The sequence below is a fragment of the Mobula hypostoma genome, chromosome 8 (genome assembly GCF_963921235.1).
Source record: "Mobula hypostoma chromosome 8, sMobHyp1.1, whole genome shotgun sequence".
Taxonomy (NCBI): domain Eukaryota; kingdom Metazoa; phylum Chordata; class Chondrichthyes; order Myliobatiformes; family Myliobatidae; genus Mobula; species Mobula hypostoma.
The window spans coordinates 126832495-126856012 of NC_086104.1; the positions used below are offsets into that span (position 1 = coordinate 126832495).

Below are 23518 nucleotides of genomic sequence, written 5' to 3' on the forward strand. Positions count from 1 at the left end.
AGAGCGGAGGAAGAAGGGGCCACACACCTGGTATTTGTAGCAGTCCTTCCTCTCGGCCTGAGCGGTCGGGCAGCTAGTCTCCGTGTTGTTCTGACAGAGGCACTCTGTACCGTCCGAGACTCTGCACCGGTCCCAGTGCCCATTACACTGGCATCTGTAACGGCAAGTTAGCAGTCAGAACAGTGTGATGGGGCGGTCGGGGACATGTGTGATGGGGAACGAAGAGACGGGAGAGGGAGGGAGGGAGGGAGGGAGGGAGGGAGGGGAGACAGGGAAAGGAAGAGAGAGACAGTTAATGCAAGGAGGGGGATGGTGGAGAGTTGAGGGAAGTGACATAATTGGACCATATTTGTGCTGGCAGAATGTCCAGACCACTTTGAAGGAAATAGAGCAATATATTATGGTAGTACAATGTCCCTGAGCGTCTACCCATACCAAGCAACACTATTAACTAACAAATCACTGCCAAACGGGACTGGCTGGAATGGGACATCTTGGGAAGAGCCTGTTTCCAGGCTGTGACTATGACCATAGACTGCTGATAATACGATTATGACCGATGACCGTAAAATGCAATTGATCCTTCAACAGGAAATGCACACAAAACATTGTTGTACATTTAGTAGTGTTATTAAGGCAGACTCACATGACCTAGTGCCCTGACTGGTCTTTCACTGAATACAGACTTAAAAACGGACAGGAATATTTAACACACAGGTTAGATCAGATTTCTCTTGCATAGAATTGATGAGCTTTATGGTTGAAAGATCGAACAGGATTTTTCGAGAATGTGACTCCCAGTACAGAGGAGAGAGAACTGGCTGGTGTGAATGCGTGAAGATTCATTCAGTAAGGCGAGTCTCCACACTGATTTCAAAACGAGTTTGGGGGAAGAGTCAGGCCCCCTCTACTGATGGGGCCGACCGTGGATGTTGGGTCCTCGCCATCTGAGTCGATACACAAGCAGGGCAGAATGATATGGAGAGCAAGCCGCTGCCTATGCAGCAGACTTACAGAGATAATACACTGCTCCATTTCCTTCGAGGTAGTCTGGACCCGGGCCACAGGGTACAATACTACAGTAGTCATTCACGCCCACGCAGCTGATGAACCTAAAGGAACGGCAGAGACTGATACAGTTTGACATCCGCGACATCGTAGAAGTTGCCCGTCAGCGTTGAACTCAACGTAGGACTGCCTTAGGGACTCCAGCTCTGAATTTTCCCTCGGGGTTTACTCCCGAAACCTTCCTCATGAGTGGGTATAGCCATAACGTATATATTCAAAAGAGAGAATAGTAAACAACCTAATACACACAAACAATTCTTCAGATGCTGGAAATCTTGATCAACACACACAAAATGCTGGAGGAACTCAGCAGACCAGCCAGCATCTGGGGAAAAAAAAGTCCTGCCAAAGGGTTTCGGCCTGAAACGTTGCCTGCACTCTTTTCCTAGATGCTGCCTGGCCTGCTGTTCCCCCAGCATTTTGTGAGTGTTGCTCGAATTCCCAGCGTCTGCAGATTTTCTCTTGTTAGTGAACAGTTGATGCTTCTGCCTGACACTTGATGAAGGGTCCTGTCGTCAGGGAGAAGATATCAGTGGGGCTGCTAAGAGGGAGAGCTCATTTGGGGATCAGGGGAGAGGTTGGCATAGGTCAAGTACAGGGGGGTCGTCAGGAGGGTGTGCAGGGATTGTTTGGAGGATCGATTGGGGGAGAGACAGCCAGAGAGGGAAGGGAAGGTGGTTGTTGTTTCGCTGTGAGAATGGCAGTGCTGGTGAACGACTTAGAAGAAACCATCCTGAGTTGGTTTCCACGAGTGGATTCCACAACAAGGATGAAGCAGCTCTGAAGTCCTAATGGACAACTGGGTTGGCATGGGTCAGTTGGAGTAAAGGGCCTGTTTCTGTACTGTCTCTCTTCAGGTGACGGACGGAAGGAGGGAGGGAGGGAGGGAGGGAGGGAGGGAGGGAATGGAATGGAGTGGGATGGGATCTGCTGACGTGATGAGGAGGAGAGTCAGACGCAGTCTGTGGGCTGGGACAGGGGAGAACATGGAATGAGAGTCAACAGAAACTGGTCACATTGTGGAAGGGGGCAGGAAGGGAAAGAGGAAGGTGGGTAGTTGGTGGAGCCAGCAGCTTGAAGGGGGAGGTAGGTGAGATGGAGTGGGAACGAGATGGAGTAAGTGAGGGTGAGAGGGTGAGGGGATTGGGGTGAGAGGGGAAGGGACAGTGAGAGGGAGGAGTGAGTGGAGGGGATTGGGGAGAGAGGGAGGAGGTGTGGAAGAAAATTTCAAACATAGGGTTAAGAGAGTTCTATACTGCTAAAGCTTTGTGACCTTGTGGACATACTGTGTTTTCCAATTAAGTTGCAAATCTACATAACTAAGATCATTGTGCTAGGCATTGATACTCCTCACGGCGATAATACAGTTGCTTAATCTGGACACAAATCATGAGGAGAGAGACTATGGACTGCCAACTCTTTGACATCTAATGGGGGGGGCGGGTAGTGGTTTTGCTCACTTCACTGATATGGGATATAAACACAAACTGTTTTCGTTGTAACTCAAGAGTTCCGCACATGTGGAATCTCCATGATACTGTGCTAAAATAAATGATGCGCCACTTGAAGACTGGTACCGTGCTTTATTTTAAAATTCCCCTACAAATTGTCAAGCAAGATCTCTACAAAAGTAGGGATGCAGTAACTGAGGGTCACAAAAGCAACTTTGAGTTAGCTGGGAAAGACCGCAGCATCCTCTGAAGTGAGGATCCAGAAGGAGGGATGGTGGGTAGGAGGGAGGGGGTTAGATGTAGGGTGGGGATTAGAGAGGGAAGGGGGAGGTTAGATGGAAGGTGGGGGTTAGGGAGCGGGTAGGAGGAAGTGGGGTTAGATGGAGGGTGGGGATTAGGAAGGGAGGGTGGGTAGGAGGGAAGGGTTAGATGGAGGGTGGGGGTAGGAGGGAATGGGTTAGAGGTAGGGTTAAAGGTAAGGGTGAAGGGTGGGGGTCAGGGAGGGAGGGGGTAGGCCACCCTCAGGGTCGCTCGGCTCGCTGTCGTCTAGGGAAACAGCCTCGGCCCCGCCAAACTGGGTAATTAGTTTGTGTGGATGCTGTGTGATGTACCCCACCCCGCCCAAATAACAGACAATACACTAGATGCAATTAAATGATTTACAGTTTATAGATATTACTGGAACTATATAATTAAAAGAGAATAAAATATAAAAGGAAAATAAAAGGCGCCACACTTATCAAAGTTCAATCTCTTTGTGCACAACAACCGTTGGAGCTCAAGGACCTTCTTCTTCACCCTGCGACCCCCTCGGACCACCTCGACCGGTCGCCTGGAACCACCAACGGTGGTCGACCAGACGCTCCACACCAGTCCGTCTCTGTCTCCTCACCGAACGTCCCGCTCAGGGTCCGACCCCGTTAGCGGACTCACAGCACCTCGTCCATCCTCTGTCTTGATCTCCCACCTTCTGCCCCAAAACCCCGCGCATACAGTATCTTCAAATACACCAAAACCATAACAACTATCCCAATTGGTTAATAGCACCCTCTTATCACACTCTAAAGCAAAAACAAACTGTTAGCGCAAACTTTCTCAGCGTTTAACACAACAAAGCCACATTCTCCAGATTAACATAACAAAGACGCCATTTTAATTAGCCTCCGCAGTAACATAAAAGTCGAAACCCCCTTACAGAGGGAATGGGGTTAGAGGGAGGGGTTAGATGGAGAGTGGGGGTTAGGGAGGGAGGGGATGGGAGGGAATGGGGATAGAGATAGGGATGGAGGGTGGGGTCAGGGAGGGAGGGGTTAGATGGAGGGTGGAGTCGGGGAGGGAGGGATTAGATGGAGGGTGGGGTCAGGGAGGGAGGGGTTAGATGGAGGGTGGGGTCAGGGAGGGAGGCTTGCGGCTCAGACAGGCTTGTTCCCTACTTGGTGCACTTGTTGTCAAGCAAGAAGTAGCCCTCGAGACAGGAGTGGCATCGCTCCCCGGAGCTGTTGTTCTGGCACTGGACGCACACGGCATTCTCCTCTGTCGGGCCCTCGCTCACCCAGCTCCCAATCTGTAGGGAGAGGCCAGGCCTGCGTTAGCGGGAAAAACTATCACAACCCCACTACCTGCCCGTCTCCCACCACCGGGCTGGTCATCGACCATCCACTACCCCACCCACCTCCCCATTCCAGTGCTTACAGTCCCAAGTGTCACCTTCTGTGTGCCCCCACCCCCCCCCACAGTCACTGCATTCCCCACCCCTTCACCCATGAGTGCAGACACACACTCAGACCAGAGGTGAGGGGCGGTTGGAGAGGTGGGTCTTGGCCCCTTGCACTTTGCTGGGAGTTGTGGGGAAAACAAGCAGGGACAAGGAACGAGGGACATCTCAGAGGGAGTGGTGGGGGCTAGTACCAGCTCAAATGGGCAGAGTGTCCAACGAAGACGTGCTCACTGGAGCAATGCAGCGGTATCTGGGGGGGGGAACGGGTGGAGGGAGGTAGAAGCACCCAGCGCCCGTAGGGTGGGGAAGAAGAGAAGAGTTAGGACAGGCAAAAGTGGGGGGCGTAGGCAGCCTGGATCATCCAAGGGAAACTCAGCTCAGTGAGGGAGGTAAGGACAGTGAGAGGGTGACTCAGGAGGGTGGGATGGGATAGTGTGGGGGAGAGAGAGGACTCAACAGAGAGAGTGGGGGAGAGAGAGAGAGAGAGGGGGGGAGAGAATATGAATGATGGTGGGAGGGGTTGGGGTGCAGAAACAGTGAGGGCAGTCTGGTGAAAAAGCTGGGGAGAGCGGGAGAGTGGCCGGGTCAGGGCCTCTGGAGGGGTGGGGAAACCCCTTCGGTGGGGTTGACGCAGTGTTGAGATGACACGAAACAATGCAGGGACAAGCCCAAGGAGGTGGGAATTATTCACCAGTTGTCTGGTACCCCGGATCAACCACTCAAACTGCTGGGGGAACTCAGCAGGCCAGGCACCATCTATGGAAAAGAGTACCATCGACGTTCTGGGCCGAGAGCTTTCACCAGGACTGAAGGCTTTCGGCCCGAAATGTCGACTGTACTCTTTTCCACAGATGCTGCCTGGCCTGCTGACTTCCTCCCGCAGTTTTTGTGCGTGTTGCTCGGAATTCCAGCATCTGCAGATTTTCCCTTGTTTGTGACAGGATCAATCATTTCCCGGTTTCCCTGAAACGATTGTCTGTAAACTCCGCGCGTCCCCAGCCACTGAGGAGTTAAATACTGAGGGAGGAGGGAGCGGGAATCAGGAGCACTCTGCCCGGGGGGGGGGGGGCAGGGGCTGAGACCAGGGGACAGTGGGGGCTCAGACTCTCAGCGCCGAGGGATCGGATCAACGTGTGAACTACCGCGGCCGAGGAGGGCGGGGACTGGGGAATGGGGTCAGTGCGATCCGAAGGGCCTGTCTCTGTGGGAGGCAGTCGTTGCCATACTGACCTGGGCTGGGTCCAGCGGGTGTCCTTGGGGTTCCTGCAGCCACAGGTTGTACTGCTCTTTGGTGACGCAGACATCGCTGTTATTGTTGCAGAAGACGCTGCAGGGTCTGCACGTCCCACCGTCCACCGCCAAGCCCACAAACAGCGGCCGGCACTTCTCGCAGTGATCCCCCTGCACGGCGAAGGCACACAACGGGGTCAGGGATGAGGGAGCACACCGAAGGACTGAGCCCCCTACTGAATCACTAATCCCCTGATCTTTGTCGCTGGCGTCGGGCACCACGACAGCACAACGGTTCGTGAGCCACTATTAAAGCTCGGCGCATGGGAGTTCACAGCACAATTCTGGCACCATCTCTAAGGACTTTGTACATTCTCCCCATGACTGCCCAGCTTTCGTTGGCATGCTCCGGTTTCCCCCTGCAGTCTATAGACATACCGGTTCATAGGTTAATTGGTCATTTAAATTGCCCTTTGGTTAAGCAAGGGTTAAATAAGTGGGTTGCTGTGCCATGCGGCTGATTGGGCCGGAAGGGCCAATCTCGAAATGAAATAAAATCTGCCCGACACCTGCACAGCAGCATACACTGTGGGGTCCAAGTGAGGGAGCACACTGAGAGGCCAGGTTCATTGAACCTCTGACCCCTCGACTTCTGTACACCAGGCACTGAGCGGGGTCAGGCCATGACAGGGCTCGTCGACAGACCATAGACCCTCCTGATTCACTGACCGACCCCTCCAACTTCTGTACACCAGGCACTGAGCGGGGTCAGGCCGTGACTGGGCTCACTGAGGGACTGCACAAACTACTGATTCACCAAACTCCCAACACAGGGCAAAGAAGTGTGTCCTGCATCACTAACTGAACCCCTACAGCCAGCACAGAGCAGTGTCAGAGGGTGAGAGATCTCACCGAGACCTGATTCACTGAACCCTGACCCCTGTACAGCCGGCACAGAGCAGTGTCAGAGGGTGAGAGATCTCACCGAGACCTGATTCACTGAACCCTGACCCCTGTGCAGCCAGCACAGAGCAGTGTCAGAGGGTGAGGGAGCTCACCGAGACCTGGTTCACTGAACCCTGACCCCTGTACAGCCAGCACAGAGCAGTGTCAGAGGGTGAGAGATCTCACCGAGACCTGATTCACTGAACCCTGACCCCTGTGCAGCCAGCACAGAGCAGTGTCAGAGGGTGAGGGAGCTCACCGAGACCTGGTTCACTGAACCCTGACCCCTGTACAGCCGGCACAGAGCAGTGTCAGAGGGTAAGAGATCTCACCGAGACCTGATTCACTGAACCCTGACCCCTGTGCAGCCAGCACAGAGCAGTGTCAGAGGGTGAGGGAGCTCACCGAGACCTGATTCACTGAACCCTGACCCCTGTACAGCCGGCACAGAGCAGTGTCAGAGGGTGAGCGATCTCACCGAGACCTGATTCACTGAACCCTGACCCCTGTACAGCCGGCACAGAGCAGTGTCAGAGGGTGAGAGATCTCACCGAGACCTGATTCACTGAACCCTGACCCCTGTACAGCCGGCACAGAGCAGTGTCAGAGGGTGAGGGAGCTCACCGAGACCTGATTCACTGAACCCTGACCCCTGTGCAGCCAGCACAGAGCAGTGTCAGAGGGTGAGAGAGCTCACCGAGACCTGATTCACTGAACCCTGACCCCTGTACAGCCGGCACAGAGCAGTGTCAGAGGGTGAGGGAGCTTACCGAGGGACTACAAGCCCTCAGTTCCACCAGGTCACCCAAGCTGCACCTGACCTCTGACCATACACCCTCAGGCCAGCTCCGCAGCGCACACAGAACAGGATCAGAGGGAGGTCAATATCAGTCCCAGTCACTGACATCCCCCACCCTCTCCCCCGAGTCTGGCAGTCTCTCCCAGTGACTGTACCTGTTACCCTATCCCCCTCTTTGACCCTGGGGTCTCTCCTGGAGTCTCCCAATCATTGCGGTGGTTACGCTGACTCTGGGGACTGCCCCACACTGACCTTGGTGTTGTTAACACAGTGCAGGCAGCGGTCGCGGGCAGTGACGCTCTCACACTCGCTGTGCTGGTTGCAGTAACACCCCACAGAACAGTTACGGCCCACGTAGCCAAAGTGACACCGACAGTTGTTGGGTTCCACACAGGTACCGTTCACACAGCCTTGCTCACAAACCGGCCGGCACATCTCCAGCGTACTGTGGGCAGAGAGGAGGATTGAGAAAGAAAACATGGGGATGGGAGAGGAGGAGGGGGGAGAGGGGGGGATGGAGTAAGAGAGAGAAAGAGAGGAGGGAAATGGAGGGAGGAGGTGAAGCAGGGAGATGGAGAGAGAGGAGGAGGTGGTTATAAGAGAATGGGAAGGGGGAGGTTGGAGATCAGGCACTGACATTTCCAATTATGGGCTAAACATGGGGTAAGGATCACACAGACTCCAGGCTTAACCCCTGCCCCTTTCCACCCCACAGTCTCCCTCTGTTCCACCCCTTTCTTGCAGGTTTCCCCTCCGTTACCTGTCCTAAACACACATGCAGCCTCCCCACTCCCCCTTTGCCCATCTACTCCCTGCGCATCCTACCATCCCCTCACCCATTACTCCCTTCCTAACCCCTTGCCTCACCTCCCCTCCCCCTCCCTATTCTCTGATCTCTCGGCTCTCCTGTCTCATCCCCCACCTCATCTCCCCTACCCCTCACTGAGCTTGGCTCTCCCAACATCCCCTCCTGCTCCCCACTCTCTGAGCTCAGCTCTCCCAACATCCCCCCCCCCCCACACTCACTGAGCTCGGCTCTCCCATCTCATTTCAGCCCCCCCCACACTCACCCTACACTTTACTCCATCTCCCTCGCCGCCCCTCACCTGTCGTGCATGTAGCCGGAGCGACACACACACTCGAAGCCCTGGGGCCGGTCGGTGCAGTTCTGCGTCTCGTCACAGTCGTGGTGCCCGTTGAGACACTCGTTCTCCGCGGGGCAGGACATGAAGGCCCATGTGCCGTCGACTTCCCCACAGCCCTGGGCCCCGCCTGCCGACAGCAAGAGAGCCAGCATCAGACACCACGCGGGAGGGGGTTGGTTACACACCATGGGGGTTGGGGGGGGGAGGGGAGACACACTGTGGAAAGGGTTCACACGCTGCCAGGAAACCGGTAGGATTAGAGTCACACAACAGCACAGCAGGATAACACTGGAGAGCGAAAGAACCCAGAGCAACCCCTGCATCTGCTCTGTCCATCCTTCGCCCTCCCCAATCGCCCTGTCAACACCTGTGTCAATAGGGGGTGAAGAAGGCGTTTGGTGCGTGGGACTTCATTAATCGGGGGGGGGGGGCCGAGATTGAGTTCAAGAACCACGAGGTAATGTGCAGCTCTATAAAAACCCTGGTTAGGCCATATTGGAACATTGTGTTCAGTTCGGGCACATTGAGCTGCAGCTCCTCAGGGAATGGTTAAGTAACTGGAGCTGCAGCTCGATGACCTTCGGCTTGTACAGGAAACTGAGAGGGTGACAGACAGGGGCTACAGGGAGGTAGTCACCCCTGAGTTGAGGGAGGCAGGTATCTGTGTGACTGTCAGGAGAGAGAAAGGAAATGGGCAGCCAATACAGACTGCCCCTATGGCTGTCCCTTCAATAATAAGTGAATTATTTTGGATACTGTTGGGGGTGTAACAACTGGGTCTCTGGCACTGTGGCTCAGAAGGGAAAGGGGGAGAAGGGAGAAGAGGACTGCAGTAGTGATTGGGGACTCCATAGTTAGTGGAGCAGACACAAGGCTCTGTGGACATGATAGAGACACCCGGACGGTATGTTGCCTCCCAGGTGCTAGGGTCAGGGACGTCTCAGAATGGGTCTATGGTGCTTTAAGGGGGGAGGGTAAACAGCCAGAAGTCTTGGTACATATTGGTACCAATGATATAGGCAGGAAAAGGAGAGAGATCCTGAAGAGGGAATTCCGGGAGCTACGTGGAAAGCTGAAAAGCAGGACCGCTTGGGTAATAATCTCTGGATGGCTGCCTGTGCCACACGCCAGTGAGGGCACAGACAGGTTGATTTGGCAAGTGAATGCGTAGCTAAGGAACTGATGCTGGGGGCAGGGCTTCAGAATCCTAGATCATTGGGATCTCTTCTTGGGGAAGGTTTTATCTGTACAAAAGGGATGGGTTACACTTGAACCCGAGGGGGACCAACATCTTTACTAGAACTGTTGGGGAGCGTTTAAACCAATTTGGCAGCAGGTTGGGAACCGGAGTGATAGGACTGAGGATGGGACAGTGAGTATACCAGCAAAGTCAGTGTGGAGTGAGACTGTCAGGAAGGACAGGCAGATGATAGGACAAAATTAGTCAGTGGGGTGAATTGCAGTGTAGAGGGGGACAAAATCAAAAAGGGCTGTGAATACAGGACTGAAGGTGTTATATTTGATTGCGCTTACGGATTAAAATAGACAATCTTATAGCACAGTAAGAGATTGGTATGTATGACATTCTGGCATCACTGGGTTGTGGCTTATAATTGGGCATAATTATAACCTTATAATAATAACTATTTTATTATAAGTTTATAACTGGGAGCTTAACATCCAAGGATACACATTGGATCAAAAGGACAGGCAGGTAGGCAGAGGGGTGGGGTTAGGGTGGTTCTATTGGTTAAAAAATATGAAATAAAATCCTTAGATAGAGGTGAAATAGGATGGGAAGATGTAGAATCCTTGTGGGTAGAGTTAAGAAACTACAAGAGTAAAAAGACCCTATTGGGAGTTATATACAGGCCTCCAAACAGTAGCCAGGAGGTGGGCCACAAATTACAACGGCAGATGGAAAATGCATGTCAAAAGAACAATGTTGCAATAGTCATGGGGAATTTCAATATGCAGGTAATTGGGAAAATCATGTTGGCGCTGGATTCCATGAGAGGGCATTCGTAGAATGCACAGCAGATTTTTTTTTAAGCAGCTTGCGGCTGAGCCCACTGAGGGATCAGCTTTTCTGGATTAGGTGTTGCATAATGAACCAGATTTGAACTTAAGGTAAAGGAACCCTTAGGAGTCGGTGATCATAATATGATAGAGTTCACCCTGCAATGTGAAAGAGTGAAGCTAAAGTCAGATGTATCAGTATTACAGTGGAGTAAAGGGAATTACAGGGGCATGAGAGAGAGAGGAGTTGGCTAGAATTGATTGGAAAAGAACACCGGCAGGGATGACGGTAGAGCAGCAATGGCTGGAATTTCTCAAAGCAATTCGGAAGGCTTTGGATATATGCATTCCAAAGAGGAATTATTATAAAGGTAAGATGTCATAACAGTGGCTGACAAGGGAAGTCAAAGCCAACGTAGAAGCAAAAGAGGGGGCATATAATAGAGCAAAAATTAAGCAAACAGAGATGTGTACTTAGCCCCTGTTCTACTCGCTTTACACCCATGTCTGTGTGGCTAAGTACAGCTCCAATACCACATACAAGTTTGCTAATGACGCTACTGTTGTGGGCTCTATCAAAGGGGGCGATGAATCAGTACACAGGAGGGAAACTGAAAATTTGGCTGAGTGGTGTCTTAACAACAACCTCTCACTCAACGTCAGCAAGACCAAGGAACTGATTGTAGACTTCAGGACTGGGAAACCAGAGGTCCATCAGCCTCCATGATCCTCATCGGAGGATCAGAGGTAGAGAGGGTCCTGGGTGTCACCATCTCAAACCTGTCCTGGACACATCATGTAAATGTAACTGCAATAAAGCACAACAACCCCTCTTCTTCCTTAGGAGTCTGTGGAGATTCAGTATATCATCAGGAACGCCTGACAAATTTCTATAGATCCATAGATGCGTGACGAAAAGTGTACTGACTGGCTGCATTACAGCCTGGTATGGGAACACTAACGGCTTTGAACAGAAAATCCTACAAAAGGTAGTGGATTCGGCCCAATACATCGCCGGTAAAGCCCTCTCAACCACAGAGCACATCTGCATGAAACACCGCTGCAGAAAAGCAGAATCCATCATCAAAGATCCTCCCCACCCAGGCCATGCTGTCTTCTCATTGCTGCCATCAGGTGGAAGGTACAAGAGCCTCAGGACTCACGCCACCAAGAACAGTTACTACCCCTCAACCATCAGGTTCCTGAACAAAACAGGATGACTACACTCAATCTATTTCTGGTGTTCCCACAACCAAGGATCTCACTTTAAGGATTCTTTATCTTATTTCATGATGCCATTATTTATTGCGATTTATTTATATCCGCATTTGAACTGTTTGTTGTTCATTGATCTTATTTACAGTTACTGTTCTATAGATTTGCGAAGTATGCCCACAGAGAAAGAATCTCAGGGTCTTATATGGTGAGATGTACAGTATGTACTCTAATAATAAATTTTACTTTGAACTTTGAAGTTAGTGGGAAGTTAGAGGATTAGGAAGCTTTTAAATACCAACAAAGGGCAACTAAAAAGCTATAAGGAGGAAAAAGATGAAATAAGAAGGCAAGCTGGCCATGAATATCATAGAAGACATCATAAGTTTTTTCAGATGTAAAAGAGAGGCAAGAATAGATATCAGACTGCTGGAAAACGATGCTGGAGAGCCAGTAATGGGGGACAAGAAAATGGGGAACAAACTGAGTAAGTATTTTGCATCACTGTGCAAGACACTAGCAGAATGCCAGAGGTTCAAGCATGTCAGGGGGCAGAAGTGAGTGTAGTTGCAGTGCAGTGGACAGAAAGTGCTTGGGAAACTGAAAGGTCTGAAGGTAGATAGGTCACCTGGACCAGATGGTCTACACTCCAAGGTTCTGAAAGAGGTGGCTGAAGAGATTGTGGAGGCATTAGTAATGATCTTTCAATAATCAACAGATTCACAGTTCCAGAAGACTAGAAAATTGCAAATGTCACTCCACTCCTCATGAAGGGAGGGAGACAGAAGAAAGGAAATGATAGGCTGGTTAATCTGACCTCAGTGACTTGGAAGATGTTGGAGTCGATTATTAAGGATGAGGTTTCAGGGTATTTGGAGGCACATGATAAAATAGGTCAAAGTCAGCTTGGTTTCCTTAAGGGAACATTTTGCCTGACAAATCTGTTGAAATTCTCTGAGGAAGTAACAAGCAGAATAGACAAAGGAGAATTGGTGGATATTGTCTACTTCGATTTTCAGAAGGCCTTTGACAAGGAGTCGCATATGAGGTTGCTTAGCAAGATATGAGACCACAGTATTACAGGACAGATACTAGCACGGATAGAAGATTGGGTGGTTGGCAGGAGGCAAAGAGTGCGAATAAAGGGAGCCTCTCCTGATTGTAGATACATCAGGGAGATTTTGGAGAGTTAGACGGGTGAAAGGAAAATGGTGAGGGAGGGAAGAGTTAATTAATCTTGGAGTAGGTTTATATAGATCGACACGACATCGTGGGCCGAAGGGCCTGCATGTTCGATGTTCTATCCTCTATACTCTCCCTATGTCACTCCGCCTTCGCCCATCCGCCCCCTCACTCGCGTGTACGCACCGTCCCAGGGTCCGTGAAGGCCACCCTGCATGCAGCGTCCGATGCCGTTGAGGCCACGGGTGGAGCACCAGCCACAGTGGGAGTGCCGGATGCAGTGGGAGCACTGCTGGTAGCTGGCACACGACAGGTTACAGCTCGCTTTCGACCCCCGCAGGGTCCGGCCGCACATCCCCGCCGCACAGCGCAGCGGCGCAAAACTGGGGCTCATACACTGCCGGAAAGAGAGAGACAGTGAGAGAGGGAGAGGGAGGGAGCAAGGAGGGGTGGGGGTAAGAGAGCAGAGGGGCAGGGGAGGTGGGGGAGGGGAGAGCGGGGAGGCAAGGGGGGAGGCAAGAGGGGGGAGGGGGAAGGGAGGGGGAGGGGAGGGGGAGGGGGAAGGAAGAGGGGAGGGGGAGGGGAGGGAAGAGGGGAGGGGGAGGGGAGGGAAGAGGGGAGGGAAGAGGGGAGGGGGAGGGGTAAGAGGGGAGGGGAGGGGGAGGGAAGAGGGGAAGGGGAGGGAAGAGCGGAGGGTTGAGGGTTGAGGGGTGGATGGTGGAGAGGCTATTCGAAGCCATGTGTCCCTAGTGACCTCCCCACTGACACAGTCTGTCCCCAGATACCCTTCCACTCACACAATCCAACCCCAGTGCCATCTCCCCCACTGTAGTCCTTTCCCAGTCACGCCCCCCCCCATTCTCCCATTCCCCTACCGACCGTCCCTGGTGACCTTCCCCATCACATGGTCTCGTCACACTTTGTGCCCCGAGGGACCCCCCCGGCCCACCACCTCCCTGTTCCCTAGGCTGGGCTTGGAGCTGTTCCTCACCTGCTGCAGGGCCACGCTCCAGACACACTGCTGCCACCCCCCGTCAGAGCCGTTAGAGCTGAGGCAGTCGGCGCAGTTGGTCAGGTTGTGGCAGGGGGTGGGACAAGGCTCCGGGGGCGAGGACTCCACTGGCATCGGAGACACGTTGCGGAGCGAGTGGCTGAAGCAGGTCCAGTCGTAGGCGGGGCTCACGCTGAGGATCCGGCGGGTCTCGCCTGCATCCAAACGGGGGGGGGGGGGCATCAACAGGAGAAGGGTTACTGGGGATGGGGGGGGGGGAATGATAACCGGGGACGGGCCGTTGGGGAAGGGCCACCAGGTTGGATGGGAATGGGGTTGGGGAAGGGTCACCAGGACGGATGGTACGATGGGAATGGGGTTGGGGAAGGGTCACCAGGTTGGATGGTACGATGGGAATGGGGTTGGGGAAGGGTCACCAGGACGGATGGTACGATGGGAATGGGGTTGGGGAAGGGTCACCAGGTTGGATGGTACGATGGGAATGGGGTTGGGGAAGGGTCACCAGGACGGATGGTACGATGGGAATGGGGTTGGGGAAGGGTCACCAGGTTGGATGGTACGATGGGAATGGGGTTGGGGAAGGGTCACCAGGTTGGATGGTACAATGGGAATGGGGTTGGGGAAGGGTCACCAGGTTGGATGGAACAATGGGAATGGGGTTGGGGAAGGGTCACCAGGACGGATGGTACGATGGGAATGGGGTTGGGGAAGGGTCACCAGTACGGATGGTACGATGGGAATGGGGTTGGGGAAGGGTCACCAGGACGGATGGTACGATGGGAATGGGGTTGGGGAAGGGTCACCAGTACGGATGGTACGATGGGAATGGGGTTGGGGAAGGGTCACCAGGACGGATGGTACGATGGGAATGGGGTTGGGGAAGGGTCACCAGGTTGGATGGTACGATGGGAATGGGGTTGGGGAAGGGTCACCAGGACAGATCGTATGGAGGGAGGGTCAGTCTGGCCAAGCAGAGCAGAGGATCCCTCACAGGGGAGAGAATGGAGGGTGTGCGTGACCAGGGAGGGGGGAGTCTAACCGGGGACGGAGCTGGGGTAACACTGGTGGTGGACAGTGGGGATGTTGAAACAATGACAATGAACCATAAATATGAAATTATCGAAAGTGGTGCTGGACTACAGGTCTGGCAGCTTGTAGCAAGAATCCTGTAAAAACTGCGTTTATTTAAAGAACAAAAGAAAATCTGTTGATGCTGGAAATCGAAGCAACACACACAAAATGCTGGAGGAGCATGTATGGAAAAGAGTGCAGTCAACGTTTCAGGCCGAGACCCTGCATCAGGACTGGAAAAAAAATGAGGTGTCAGAGTAAAAAATGTGTGGGGGGGGGGGAAGGGGAGGAAGAACCAGAAAGTGAAAGGTGAAACGGGGGGGGGGGGGTGAAGTAAAGAACTGGGAAGTTGAGTGGTGAAAGAGATACAGGGTTGGAGTAGGAATCTGATAAGGGAGGACAGAAGGCCATGGAAGAAAGAAAAGGGGGGAGGAGCACCAGAGGAAGGTGTTGGGCAGGTAAGGAGATGAGGTGAGAGAGGGAAATGAGAATGACGAATGGTGGGGGGGGGGGCATTACTGGAAGTTCGGGAAATCTATGTTCATGCCATCAGGTTGGAGGCTACCCAGAGTATAAGATGTTGTTCCTCCAATCTGAATGTGGCCTCACCATGACAGTACAGGAGGCCACGGACTGACATGTCAGAATGGGAATGGGAGTAGAATTGAAGTGGGTGGCTATCGGGAGATCCCACTTTTTCTGGTGGACAGAGAGTAGGTGCTCAGTGAAATGGTCTCCCAATCTACATCGGGTCTCACTAATATACAGGAGGCCACACCAGGAGCACTGGATACAGTAGATGACCCCAATTTACAGTTTTTGAAAGCTAAATCATGTTCAAAAAATTTGTTCGTTTGTTCAGGACAGAACAAGCCGGCATGTTGAGTTTGGATTTCCAAGAGGGATTTAACGAGTAGCTGCATGAGAGCTGTTACATTGGAGAACGTGTGTGAGCGTGCACTGAGAAAGGAGTGGAATAACTAGATCTCTTGCGGGCTGGGAGGACGGAACCAGGGGTCCTGGCTCTCAGTTTCTGAATGATACGAAATTAGTGCAGAGGAGATTTACGAGGCTGTCGCTGGGTCTCAAGAGACTGAATTTTGGAGACAGGCTAAGCAGGATGAGAGTTTATTCCTTGGGGCACAGACAAAGAGGTGATCTTACAGAGTTCTCTAAAATCAAGAGGAAGAAAATTAAAATTTGAAAGGCACTTGGAGAGGAAAAGTTTAGAAGGAAACGGGCCAAATGCAGACGAATGGAACTAGCTTTGTCAGAATATCTTGGTCAGCACGAACCAGCTATTTCTGCGATGTGTAACTGTTTCCAGCAGTTCGGGTTGATTTGAAGGATTCTTTATCTCTCTGGACGGGGCGGTGGGGGAGCCAATCCCTGCCTAGGCATCTGGCAAACTCAGGTTTACCTGTGCGTTTGAACTGGCGGGTCCACATACACTTGCCGGATGATGTGCACTTGTGGCAGTCAGAAGCTTCACAGGAGATCTCCGAGCAGTTGCTGGCCACAAAGATCTCGCGCTGATTGATGCGGCAGTCGTTCTCCTTGCTGCAGCTGGCATTGGTGCTGATGCAGGCCCCTTCAGGGCAGTTGGTGCACCACTTGCACCTCTGAACAGAGAGAGACGCAGCAGGTCACAGCGGGAAGAGGGGGGTTCACAGCGGGGACGGGGTGAGGGGGAGGGTAAGCGAATCGCAGGAGTGGTGGAGGAATGGTGGGGAGGAAATCCTGGGTCTCTGCTACTCACCAAGTGCTGCAGCTGTTCTTTGAGCCGTGGGTGCAGGGGTAGAGAAGTGATGGAATGGGGAATATGAGAGGTTAAAGGGGAGTTGTAATGATGTGACGGGGTGGCGGTGTGGGGTTAACTCACCAGACGCTGCGGCTGTCCCAGGAGCCGGGGGTGCAGGGCCAGACACTCACTGCAGGTCCTGAGGTGTCGGCAGGTCTCCGGGTGCCGGGGCAGTGGGTCACAGTGGGAACTACCCGGCTCCAGTCCCAACCTAGGAATGGGGAGGATGGGAGAGGTAGAGGTGAGGGGAGGGAGTAATGTGAGTCAGACAAATGTTATCAATAACCCACTATTCCTCCTTCAGTGTCCCTCACACCCTCAACCCCACATTCTCCCTCCTTCTGTCTAACACCGTCCCGCTGTCTCCCTCCCTCATTCCCTCACGTGCTCCCTCTTCCTCCCCCTCCATCTCTTTCTCTACTACTGACACCCTCTCCCTCACTCTGTCACCTGTCTGAATCCCCAGGTCTATGCAGTACATGTCACTCTCCCAGAGATGCCTGGTTCCATCCCCTGCGATTCACCAGGACCCCCATTGTTCCGTAACCCCCACGCACCCCACAGACGCGGCCAAGGGAGACGGACCGCCTACCTGTGGGCCTGGTCGGTAGACAGGCAGCTGCCGTTGCGGACGGAGTGACACCACACACAGCTGGCGCTGGTGTTGCAGGCTGCGGGGCTGCTGAAGACCAGGCAGGGATCGTGCGGGACAGAGAGAGAGAGCAGGGAACCCAGGGCCACACCCTGGTACCCCGCCAGGATGTACAGCCGGTTCCACAGGGGGAGTGCGGTGTGAGCGATGGACCCTTTCATCGGTTCCCCCACCACTGACAGTCCTGACAAACACACACAGATTTCAGGAGTTCAGCAGAATAGCGGGTTGGGGGGGAGGGGGTTGTAAGGGAAGGAGGAAGAGGAGCTTGTCAAGAGGAGGTGAGGATGAGCACAGGCGGAAGAACAGAGAATAGTACAGCACAATACAGGCCCTTCGGCCCATAATGTTGTCCTGACCTTTGAATCTACTTCAAGATTATACTAGCCCTTCCCTCCCATATAGCCCTCCATTTTTATTTCATCCACATGTTTAATCTTAAATGTCCCTAAAGCATCTGCTTCTACCAAAAACCTCGGCAGCATGTTCTATGCACCCACCACTACCTCTGACACATCCTTATGCTTTCCTCCGCTCACCTTCAACAGATGTGCTCTGGAATTGACCATTGCTCCTCTGGGAAAACATCTCGATCTATCCCTCATCATCTTGTACACCTCTCATCCTTCTCCTCCTCTCCACATAGAAAAGCCCTTGCTCACTCAACCTTTCCTCATAAGGCATGCTCTCTAGTTAAGACAGCATCCAGGTAAATCTCCTCTGCCCCATCTCGGAAGTTTCCACATCGTTCCTAGAATGAGGTGACCAGACTGAACGCAATATTCCAACTGTGGTTTAACCAGGGTTTTATAGAGCTGCAGTATTACCTTGCAGCCCCCGAAATCAACCCTTCAACTAATGAAGGCCAACGCATCATACCCTTCTTCAATGACCTATCAGCTTCTACAGCAACTTTGAGGGATCAGTGAGGGGAGGGAGATGGAGAGGGAGAAAGGGAGGGGGGGGCGGGGGAGGCAAGGAGGATGAGGAGGCGGACATTGAGCAGGGAAGGTTTGTGAGGGAGGGCTTTACCCCATTGTCCTCCTACCTTTACCCTATGCCCTACCTGAGGTGTTGGGGCTGAGCCAGCTGTTACAGTTGATCTGGTAGAAGAGGAGGTCGGCGCTGAAGTCTTGGCGGCTGGAGCGACCTCCCACTACCACCATCGAGTCGTGGAACAGGCCGGCCGCGTGGAAAAACCGGGGCAGCGGCTGCAAACACAGGAGACGGGGCTGAGTACTGGCACCATGGTGACCCTGCTGGATTGTGCCAGGTCAGGACAGGGTGAACTGGCTGGGACTTGCCGGGCGGATCTGGTGTGATTTTCCATACGGAACAGCCTTACCTTGGAATTGTGAGAGGGTGCGAGGAGGCTCCAGGTCAGAGTTCCGAGGTGCAGGCTGTAGAGCTCGGCAGAGGCTGACACCGTCTCCAAGTAGAACCGATACCCACCGAAGACGTAGATCGCGTCAGTCGAGCTGTGGTATACAGCAGAGTGACCGTACAGACCTAGCGAAGGACACAGACTACAGTTATCAACACAAGCCATGAGAGCACGCCCCAGACCCCTCACCCCACAGAACACAGCCCGACTCAATCCCACACCCCGATCCCTCAGTTTGATCCCACAGAGTGCCAGGACCTTGCAGCTCAAACACCGACCCTGAGCTCTCTTCCCCACAGATCCCCAACCCAGCCTCGCTCCCCCAGCACGGACCAGGGTCCAGAACCCCGCTCCCCTGCCCCGGCCCTACCTGTGGGTGCCGTTCCGGTGTGCTGCTCCAGGCGCCAGCCGCCTGTGTCCACGCTGTACTGCAGCAGCCTGTTGTTGAAGCCGTTCTGGGGGGAGTACCCCCCCACCAGGAGCAGCAGCGATGAGTTGCGGCACTCCGTGAGGGTGTGTCCGGCCATGGGTGGGATCAGCTCCGACTGCGGAGAGGAGTAGGGAGGTCAGATCCTGCCGGCTCGCCGACAGCCCACCCAACCCCAACCCCACCCGCCCTCCTCATGCTGGAAACACAGTGGTTCAGGCGGCATCTGTGGAGGGAGAACCGAGTCAGCAACTCTCCATAGAGGGGTTAGACAGTCACACAGCAAGGAAACAGGCCCTTAGGCCCAACTCATCTGTGCCGACAAAGCTTAGCCATGTCCTTGAGTTTAGGCGGTGTCCCTCTGAACCAGAAGTGGCGAACCTATGGCACACGTGCCAAAGACAGCACGGGCAAAATTTCTGTTGGCTCATGGCATTCAGTGCCACACACCCCCTCTCCCCTCCCGATTCTTTAAATCCCATCCATAATAAAACGATACATGGTGGTTATTTTTACTGCAAAATGAAGCCGTGAATGACTTTTTTTTACAACCCAAGAGCAGTGAGAGGTGCCAAATGGTTGCTGCAGCATGTGACATTTTGAAATCCTCAGCGACCTGGTGAAATACATCAGTACTTGGATAGTAAATGGTCACCACAACAACAGTCGTTAGAAACAATGCTGTTTTTCATGTCTTTCTAAGAGATTAATATTAATAATTTTTGAACTTTTACTATCAATAACAAAACAATGAATACATGTAAACAAGCAACACAGCTCATCTTTTTTTCCCTAAAAAAAAGTCAATGACTATTGTTACCAATTTATTAATCAATTATAATCTTTGCTCAAAATTACCATGGCACACAAGGGAAAATTTTTTGGAAGATTTTATTGGCAATTTGGGCACATGTTCTTCAAAAGATTCGCCACCCTGTCCTAAAACTTTTCTATCCATGTACCTGCACAAATTTCTTATAAATGTTGTTATTGTACCTGCTTCAACCACTTCCTCTAGCAACTCGTTCCATATATCCAGCACCCTTTGTGGGAAAACTTACCCCACAGGTGCCCTTCAAATCCCTCCCCTCTTATCTTAAACCTCTGCCCTCTAGTTTTAGATCCTTCTAACTCTGGGAGACGTCTTCAGCTACTCACCTTATCTCTGCCCTTCCTGACTTTATATACACTGAGAACATAGCACAGGAAAAGGCCCTTCTGCCCATGATATTAATGAAATATCTAACTAAGCTAATCCCTTCTGTCTACACATTCCCCATATCCCTCAGTGCTCTGCACATTCACGTGCCTCTTGAATGCTTCCATTGTATGTCTCTCCACCACCACTCTGTATGTAAACAAACCTTGTGCCTCACATCTCCACATCTCTAAGAGGTCCCTTCAGTCTCCTTCACTCCAGGGAAAGCAGTCCCAGCCTATCCAGCCTCTCTTTGTAACTGGCAACCACAGCGAGTGGTGAGGAAAACCAATGGTTTATTGGGCTGAACGGCAGGGGAGTTTGGAGGCCCTTTCAGTGATAGTGAATCCAGTATGTCAGAGTGACGAGGTCTGACGCGAGTGACCCTGTGTCACCTACGGGTGCTCAGTAGTGTGAGAGGTTACCAATCCACTGGTGTTGCACAGGATGCTGCTGTGACTGGACCTCAGCACACGTCCTGGGTTGCACGCCCATTCCCCGTATACTGCCGTCAACAAACTACTGAAAGGGCTGCCTGGAGTTTCCCTGTAGAACAGTACAGCACGCTACAGGCCCTTCGGCCCACTATGTCATGCTGACCTATATAAAACTACTCCATTATCAATCTAACCCTTCCCTCCTACACAGCTCAGACCCCTCATGAAGGGGAACAAGCCTCTCCACCATCAAGTGTATCTTCAAAAAGGTGGCGCCTCAGGAAGACAGCTTCCATCACAAAGAACCCTCACCACCTTGGCAATGCCCTCTTCTCATTCCTACCATCAGGGAGGAGGTACTGGATCCTGAAGAGAGGCACGAATAAGTTCTTTCCTGTCGCCATCAGATTTCTGAATGGTCCATGAACACTACCGCACTATTTCAGTCTCTTATTGCACTATTTATATTTTATGTTTCTTACGGTAACTTAAATTCAGAGATAATAAACCTGATTCTTACATCCACATGCCTTTCTAGGAGTCCCTATGGTATCAGCCTCCACCACTACCCCTGGCAGTATGTTTCACGCAACCACCACGGGTAAAAAACTGACCTCTGACATCCTCCCTCAACTTACCTTCACTCAACTTAAATGGACGCCGTGTGGTATCAGACACCGTCTCCCCGGGCTGTCCATTCTATCTACGCCCCTCAGAACTTGTAAACACCTCTATCGCTGGGCGGGAAAGGATACCTACAGAGCTCAGGCTCCCAGTACAAAGATCAGAGGTCAAAGCAGCAGCGTCTGGGCCTACAACGGCTGTCACTCCTCCTGTTCTGATGCACCGCACGTCTCCCTGTTCCCGGGTTACAACTCCGGTCCATGTGCACCGGCGGGGGGTGGGGAGGGCCTGGAACCCCCAACACCCCAACCCTAGCCCCCTTACCTTCTGGAGCCTCCATTCCAGCGTCGACAGATTGAGGATCCAGAACTCGTTGGTGACTCCGGAGTGGGTCAGGCCCCCCAGCACAAACATGGTGTCGCGGGACAGGCTGGAGGCAGCCGCGTGGAAGTACCTTGCGCTGGGTCCCTCACTGATGTGCCGGCTCCAGCGCCTATCGGGAACAGAGTATCTGGCAGTGGAGGGGGGGTGGGGAGAGAGCAGATAGCAAAGGTGTTTAGAGCTTTCCCACTACAGCGGACACATCCTCCCTTCTCTCCCAACAACAGTCACAGTCTTCCTCTCCCCTCGGGAATGTCAGCCAAGACATCGGGAGTGACTGAATGCTGTGGCGAGGCAATGGTTAAAATAACGTGAAGGCAAGGATAGTTTACACAGAGAGTGTGTGCAGTTAGCAGAGGTGACCAAGGTCTTTAGCACACAAGACAAGAATGTAAATGAAGGCACCAACTATTTGGCAATTATTTTACCAACTAATATATCATTGGCCTTTAGCTTGTAGCTTCTATAGGTTATTAACACCTGTATTACCATAGTGTGAATGGTGATTGGTTATGCAAGAAAGGAATCTGAACATCCTCAAGGTTATCAATTGGTCAATATCTGTATAATTGGTCAACACCCTAACCATGGACTTTTTACTCTCCTCCCATCCGGTAGGCACTACAGGAGCCTCCGCTCCCGCACCAGCAGGCACAGGAAGAGCTTCTTCCCTGAGGCTGTGACCCTGCTGAACCTCACATCACAGCGCTAAGCAGTATTGCACCCATATTGTACTGTCTCAGTACTTTTATATTTGTGTGCTGTAGCACTTACTTTTTATTCGCAGTTATTTTGTAAATAACACTATTCTTTGCATTTCTGGTCAGATGCTAAATGCATTTCATTGGCTTTGTATCTGTACTCAGCACAATGACAATGAAGTTGAATCTAATCTAAAACTTCTGTATAAAAATGACATTTCTTTGTTCCAACTCCAGAGCAGTTTGGCTGTGCAGTTCTCCTTGTGCACGAGTAAATGAATTGTGATTGAGGAACAAGTGTGAGTTTTCACAGTCCAGTCAATCAACGATGACAACTTCACCAGGGGTGTCAGTGTGGAGGTAATCACTGCCTGGGATTGGAGGGTTTCTGTTATGAGGACCGATGGGAGGGGCTGGGTCTGTTATCTATGGAGCAGAAGGGGCTGGGGTGTACAGAATTATGAGGGGGGTAGACTGAGCAGGCAGCATGGAACGATTCCCTGTGGGAGAGCTGTCTTTGACCAGGGAGCAAGGGGTTAGTGGAGTGGAGTGAATCTGGAAGTGGAAGGTGCTGCTGGAGACCAAAGGTCTCTGGGCATCAACATCTCAGAGTATCAGTCCTGGGACCAACACACTGGTACAATCACAAAGAAGGCATGCCCCCTGCTCTACTTCATTAGGAGTTTGAGGAAATTTGGTACGTCACCAAAGGCAGCAGCAAATTTCTACAGCTGTACTGCAGAGAGCATTCTGACTGGTTGTGTCACCGTCTAGTATGGAAGTGACAATGCGCAGGATCGAAAGAGGCTGCAGAAGGTTGTACTCAGCCCACTGCATCGCAGGCACAAGCCTCCCCACCATTGAGTACATTTTGTGTATTTTATTAGTATTATTGTATTCTTTGTCTTATTGTGGTTTTTTTTGTGCTGCATCGATCTGGATAATAATTATTTCTTTCTCCTTTACACCTGTGTACAGGAAATGACATTAAACAATCTTAAATCTGATTCAGGTTCCCAGCATTTGAATCACTGAGGCAGGGCAGGGTAGGGACCAGGT

The 23518-nt window shown here is 52.2% G+C and overlaps 1 protein-coding gene across 1 annotated transcript in view; it reads right to left on the minus strand.

Annotated features, from left to right (window-relative positions):
- Positions 1-23518, minus strand: part of megf8 (multiple EGF-like-domains 8) — a 124859-nt gene that overhangs the window by 19712 nt on the left and 81629 nt on the right. The window contains exons 29-42 of the mRNA XM_063056749.1: positions 21702-21888; positions 19062-19236; positions 18653-18816; positions 18374-18518; positions 17248-17491; positions 16737-16866; positions 16275-16476; positions 13763-13977; positions 12958-13168; positions 8317-8482; positions 7463-7655; positions 5467-5637; positions 3953-4083; positions 28-154 (exon numbers count right to left, since the gene is read on the minus strand). Coding sequence (XP_062912819.1) covers positions 28-154; positions 3953-4083; positions 5467-5637; positions 7463-7655; positions 8317-8482; positions 12958-13168; positions 13763-13977; positions 16275-16476; positions 16737-16866; positions 17248-17491; positions 18374-18518; positions 18653-18816; positions 19062-19236; positions 21702-21888 — 2461 coding nt within the window. The remainder of the gene's footprint in view (positions 1-27; positions 155-3952; positions 4084-5466; positions 5638-7462; positions 7656-8316; positions 8483-12957; positions 13169-13762; positions 13978-16274; positions 16477-16736; positions 16867-17247; positions 17492-18373; positions 18519-18652; positions 18817-19061; positions 19237-21701; positions 21889-23518) is intronic.